The sequence below is a fragment of the Trichechus manatus genome, unplaced genomic scaffold (assembly GCF_000243295.1).
Source record: "Trichechus manatus latirostris isolate Lorelei unplaced genomic scaffold, TriManLat1.0 scaffold00011, whole genome shotgun sequence".
NCBI classification, from domain to species: domain Eukaryota; kingdom Metazoa; phylum Chordata; class Mammalia; order Sirenia; family Trichechidae; genus Trichechus; species Trichechus manatus.
The window spans coordinates 2,321,254-2,327,253 of NW_004443947.1; the positions used below are offsets into that span (position 1 = coordinate 2,321,254).

The 6,000-nt window shown below is 52.8% G+C and overlaps 1 protein-coding gene across 1 annotated transcript in view; it reads right to left on the minus strand.

Moving 5' to 3' along the window:
• The window catches only part of CDHR2 (cadherin related family member 2), a 70,539-nt gene extending 64,969 nt beyond the window's left edge, over positions 1 to 5,570 (minus strand). Inside the window, exons 1-4 of the mRNA XM_004371304.1 lie at positions 5,482 to 5,570; positions 4,947 to 5,297; positions 4,618 to 4,701; positions 4,238 to 4,390 (exon numbers count right to left, since the gene is read on the minus strand). Of these exons, the coding sequence (XP_004371361.1) occupies positions 4,238 to 4,390; positions 4,618 to 4,701; positions 4,947 to 5,297; positions 5,482 to 5,570 (677 nt within the window). The remainder of the gene's footprint in view (positions 1 to 4,237; positions 4,391 to 4,617; positions 4,702 to 4,946; positions 5,298 to 5,481) is intronic.
• Between the last annotated feature and the right edge of the window lie 430 nt (positions 5,571 to 6,000).

Consider the following 6,000-nt stretch of genomic DNA (forward strand, 5'->3'; position numbering starts at 1 on the left):
ACAGGTTGGGTCACCACCCAAGACTAGATTGTCTGTAGGTGGCAGAACCAGGATATTAACCCATATCTGTGCAACTGTTCTTGCCCCTGGTTCTCTGCCACAGCTGTCAGATTCCTCCCAAAGGAAGCGGACACTAAACATTGCTGGTGTCCTAACTGGTAGAAGGAGAGGCAAATGACCCAGTCAATGCCAGCTCTGCTCCAGACCAAGGGAGCCAGCCCCAGGTAGGACAGACCCCAGCCCCAAGCCTCTGCCCACCCTCCCTCCCTGCTCTGATGGCTGGGGCTCCAGAGGGCATGTCCTAGCATGCCCAGACCTTTGGACAGGATCTGGATGAGCCAGGTGTGGCCCGATGGTGCCCTGCCCATCTCAGTGGCACCTGTCTGTCTATCTCTTGAAAGCTTACTGAGCTGTGGGCTGGGATAATTCAGGTCTGAGTAACAGTCCCAGGGTCAGGGTCTACTTTAGGGAGAGAGTGACCAAGCAGAAAGTGGGTCTAAGAACCCAGGATGTGAACTTGGACGGCATGGGTTCTAATCCCCTCCCCGCCACGTACCAGCTGGGTGCCTCGGGCAAGGGGCTTCATCTCCTTGAGCCTCAATGTCCTTGCAATGGATTGAATTGTGTTGCCCCAAAATATGGGTTGGAATCTTAACCCCTATACCTGTAGATATAATCCCATTTGGGTGTAGGGTTTTCTTTGTTATGTTAATGGGGCCATATCAGTGTAGGGTGTGTCCTAAACCGAATCAATTCTGAGTTCTAAGGAACAGCATAGACACAGAGACAAGCGAGCACATATGGGGGAAGACAAACGGATGATGACAGAGGCAGATCTACAAGCCCAGGAACGTCAAGGATTGATGGCTACTAGTAGCTGAAATTGACAAAGAGGGATCTCCTTCTAGAGTCATGCCCTGAGTAGCCTCCTGAACTGTGAGAAAATAAATTTGTTTTTTAAAGCCACCTACTTGTATTTGTGTTGTGTATTTGTGTTACAGCAGCACGGGATAACAAAGACAGTACTCAACCGTAAAATGGGCACAATGGCAGAACGCAACTCATAGGCTTGTTATGAGGATTAATTAGGTAATGCATGTAAAGCACTTAGCACAGGGTAAGCAATTGAGCCACATGCACATGTACATAAGGTAGCAATTCAGATATGAATCAGGGTTCCTTTCTTAGGTGTGTGGTTTTTGAATTTTTGGATCAAGAAAACCTCTCACTGCCTGTGTTTACTGGTGTCATGGATTGAATTGTGTCCCCGCAAAAATGTGTGCAGCAATTTGGCTAGGTCATGATTCCCAGAATTGTATGATCGTGTTATCTGATGTGATTTCCTTATGTGTTGTAAGCTCTATCACTATCACGAGATTATATGTGATCTCCTTATGTGTTGTAAATTCTTTCACTGTGATGAGGTTATACTGATGAGGCTGACAAGATTAGACACTGTCTTAATGCAATCTCTTTTGAGATATAAACGAGAGAAGCGAGCAGAGACACATAGCAACCTCATACCACCAAGAAAGCAGTGCCGGGAGCAGAGTGTGTCCTTTGGACCTGAGGTTCCTGTGCAGAGAAGCTCCCAGACCAAGGAAAGACTGATGCATTACAAGGACCTTTCTCCAGGGCCGACCGAGAGAGAAAGCCTTCTCCTGGAGCTGATGCCCTGAATTTGGACCTGTAGCCTACTGGACTGCGAGAGAATAAACTTCTCTTTGCTAAGCCCATCCACTCGTGGTATTTCTGTTAGAGCAGCACTAGATGACTAAGACAACTGGTAACTTACTAAGTGTATTACACTGTGTGCTCAGAAATTGGTCAGGTTGAACTGAGGTCCTAGCTTGCCCCTGACAGGCTGTGTGACATTGGGCAAGTCACTGCTTCTCCTGAGCCTCCATTTCTTCACCGGCAACATAGGGACGCCTCCATCCTAAGGTAAGGCTTCAGAGGTGACCGGGAGAGCCTGGGCTGAGGGTCGCTCGCTCTTTGACATGAATACGTTCAATCTCTCCTCAACTTCCCAGTCATCTCCCAATGCTGCGCATGTCTTTGCAGGGTGCAAAGTCTTTTCACTGCTCTGTTTTACGTCGAGGGACCAGCATATGGACAGCCCCTTGCTGTCAGAGTCTCAACAGCCTCCACCCTACAGAGAACTTGGGGACCCATGAGACCAACTCCTCCCCATCCCCCAAGTCCCTTGAACCCCCTTCCAGGGTACAAATTCCTTTTATAGTGCCCCTCCCCGATGGCTGGAATGCCATGGTTTGCACACCTCCCGTGATGGGGAGCTTATCCCTTCACATGGCCTCCATGCCATGGCCCCGACTGTACGTGCTTTATTAAAAGCTGCTCCCCTCACTTCAACGTGAGAATGCCCTCTGGAAGCACCAGATTCCACTTCCTCTCTCTGCTCTGTGACAGCCTTCCCTCCAGGCTCCTCCAATCACTCTCTACTACCACCACCACCACAGGCAGGCTTTGTGGCCAGACAGACATGGATTCCCCTTTCAGCTCCGTCCTTTCATGGCTGTGTGACCTGGGGCAAGTCTCTCTCCATCTCTGAGCCTCAGTTTCCACACCAGGAAAATAGGGGGAAGTAAAATACTAACGTGACTTTTCTTTCAGTCCAGCAGAGCCCTGAGATGGAACATAATGCCTCTGAGCCCTCTGAATGTGAGTGGGTCTGGTGCCACGCGGCCCCCTTGGGCACTGCTCACCACTTCTGTGTTCACTCAGTCAACTGATGTGTGCTGAGACCAACTCCTCCTCATCCCCCAAGGCACTTGAACCCCCTTCCAGGCACTTCCACTTTGTGCCAGGTACTGTGCTGGAGACTGGGTGGTGAGGTGGGCAACCCTGCCCCACAGAGGGAGGATCTGTATGAAAGTAGAGCAGGCCAGGACAAGAGAAAGGAAAAGGAAGCCCCAGCAGAGGGAATAGTGTGTACGAAGCCCCACTCTGGGAAAGGCCCTGGCTCTTGGGGGAACTGAAAGACCAAGGTGGCTGGAACTCAGAGGCCATTCGTTCAAGGGATTGGATTTTAAAAACTATTCCCCATTCACACAATGCAATACTTGTTAGGTGTGAGTTGCCCCCAGCTCATGGTGACCTCGTGCACAATAGAACTAAACGCTGCCTGGTCCTGTGCCATCCCCACGATAGGTTATGGATAGTAGGATCATTGTGAGCCAAAGAGTTTTCATTGCCTTATTTTCAGAAATAGATCACCAGGCCTTTCTTCCTAGTGCGTCTTAGTCTGGAAACTCCTCTGAAACCCGTTCAGCATCACAGCAACGTGCAAACCTCCACTGACAGACGGGTGGTAGGTTTGCATGAAAACATATGACTAATACACATATTAATGTGCTTACTCATTGCCATCGAGTCGATTCTGACTCATAGCGACCCTATAGGACAGAGTAGAACTGCCCTATAGGGTTTACAAAGAGTGGCTGGTGGATTCAAAGTGCCAACCTTTTGGTTAGCAGTCAAGCTCTTAACCACTACACCACCAGGGCAACGGCAATGTGCTTGGGTCTCAAAAACATGACGCTGAGCAGAAGCCCGACCCAAAAGGGCGCATACTGTGGGATTCCATTTCTACAAAGTTCTAAACAAGTAAAACTGATCTACGGTGACAGAAACCGGGATCATAGTTATGTCTGGAGGGACTGACTGGGAAGGGACACGAGAGAACTTTCTGGAGTGATGGGAATGTTCTAGATCTTGATCAGTGTTTTAGCTATATGGAGGTATAAATTTTTTTAAAAATTCACCGAGCTATTAGCATGAGATGTGTGCATCTTACTGTATATCTGTAAATTGGACCCTAATATAGTTCTGATAAAAAGAAGGAAAAAATCGTGTTGAAGGATGAACGACAGTGAGTTAGAAGGAGGGGTCTGGGTATCAGACCTGAGAAACAATGCTGGGTTCTGTTATTTGTAGCAGTATGGCCCTTGATAAACCCTTTTACCTCACTATGCCTCAGTTTCTAAATCTATAAAACAGGGATATTAATAATTCTCCCTCACTGGGTGTTTAGACTTTAAGGAATAACTAAGTTAATAAGAGTTCAACAAATGGAAGCTTAAAAAAAAAAAATTTGTCTTGCTGGCCAATCCACTGCACAACCATCACTGCGCGGAGGAGCCAAATCCTGGACTGATAAAGACGGTGCCTCGCGGAGCTGCCTCTGGGAGGCGTGGCCTGCGGGGACTACAACTACCGGCACGCGCTGCTACAGCGGGGCACGCTGGGAGTTGTAGTCCCCGCCGGCCTAATACGCCCACAGTTGCGGGAGCGGAGGAGCTTCTCTGGGGCTGGGGATACCCGACCCCAAAAGACATCGTACGTGCTCTGGTCCAGGCTGGCTCTAGCGCTGGGAATAAGGGGAGAAGGGCATAGTAATCTCTCCCGACATTTGTCGTCTGCTACATACATCCTCTTGTCACTGGATTCTCTCAACCTCCTCCTGAAAGATGTATCATCACTCCCATTTCGCAGACGAGGAAACTAAGGCTCAGAGAATTGCCCAAAGATCACAGGAACCAAGATCTACTGATCCCAGAACCTTTGTTCTTTGCACCTCAACCCCGCCCCCCGCACCGAATCCGAGGCTGGAGGAGGCGGACAAACTCTCCGAGAAGCAAAGATTCCTTGAACGGCCCCTGAGTCTTATGATTTTCCCTTCTGCACAGACCAGAAAACACAGTCAGCCACTAATCCAAGGTCACACAGGCAGTAAAGCGGGCGGCTAGCGGCCCGCGATTTGCCCTTGCGCGCCCTTTGCCACCTGACGCCGAATGGGCGTGGTCGCACAGAGGAAGTCGAGCTGGGCGTGGCCGAAAAACACCACGCCCCCTCCCTAACCCGCTCCCGCGCTCATGGTGCAATCCAGGTAGTTCCACTCTCGCGCTGGAGCGGGGGAGGGAAACCCGAAACTGCGCAGCCGGCGTGGGCCCCGCGCGCGCGCCCGTGTGGTGAGGGCCGCGGACGGTTCCACTGCTCCGGGCCGGAGTGGGGGGCCGCGGCAGGCGGCGCGCGGGCTGCAGCGGGACCGGGACCCCCGGCTGCAGCAGGGAGCAACGCGCCGGCTGCCGGTGGGGGTGGAGCCCCGCCGCGGCCCCAGGTAACGCCCGGGGCCAATGAGCATGGAGCGATAGGGGGCGGCCGCGGGTCGGCTGAGTAGCGCTGGAGCTTCCAACAGGGCCTCCGTCTGCTCTCGCAGGGCCGGAGCTCGCTGCCTCCGTGGGGAGCCAGAGCCTCGCTGCTCTGCGGCCCGCCGGCTAGGTCCAAGTACCCCAGTTCGGGAAGCCCTAGGGAACTACACGTCCCAGCGTGTCCCGCGCCCCGCGAATGCTCCGCGGCCCCCGGCAGGTCCCGGCTCCATCTGGGACCCAGGTGTCCGGGTCAGAGCCGGAGAGGTGCTGCAACCCCTTGGCCTCGTCATGTCCATCCCAAACATTTTACTGACGCCCTCCGGAGAGTGGAGCGGCCTGGACCCAGGCCTTAGAGACTGAGGCCTCGGGTGACAGGTTTCGGCATCCCAGCGCCGTCATACTGCATTCAGGATGTCGGGACGCCTGGAGGGCCAAAGAGGGTCTATGACTTGTCCAAGGGCACACAGCTTCCGCTACCCAAGGGCCGTCGAGCTGGTGCGGGGGTGCTGACCCTAGAACGGAGAAGGCACATAAGAAGGAGGGAAAGTGGGGAATAGGGTGGGACTCATCTCCGTGGGTCGAGCAGGCACCACACTCCTGCAGCCTCTGGTTTTCATCTCTGGACAATGGGGTGACGGTTCTTGCTTCCTTCTCCGCAGACTCCCGGGGGTACCAGTGATGAGAGCTGCAGAGGGGTGGGGTTGGGGTTAGAAGGGGGAGCCCGCCCCCCAGTACCACACCCATAATACACATTCAAGTGCAGACCCAGTCCTAGGAAGTTGGGCAGGTACGTGGCAGGAGATGCACACACAGTGAGAGAGCCACTATT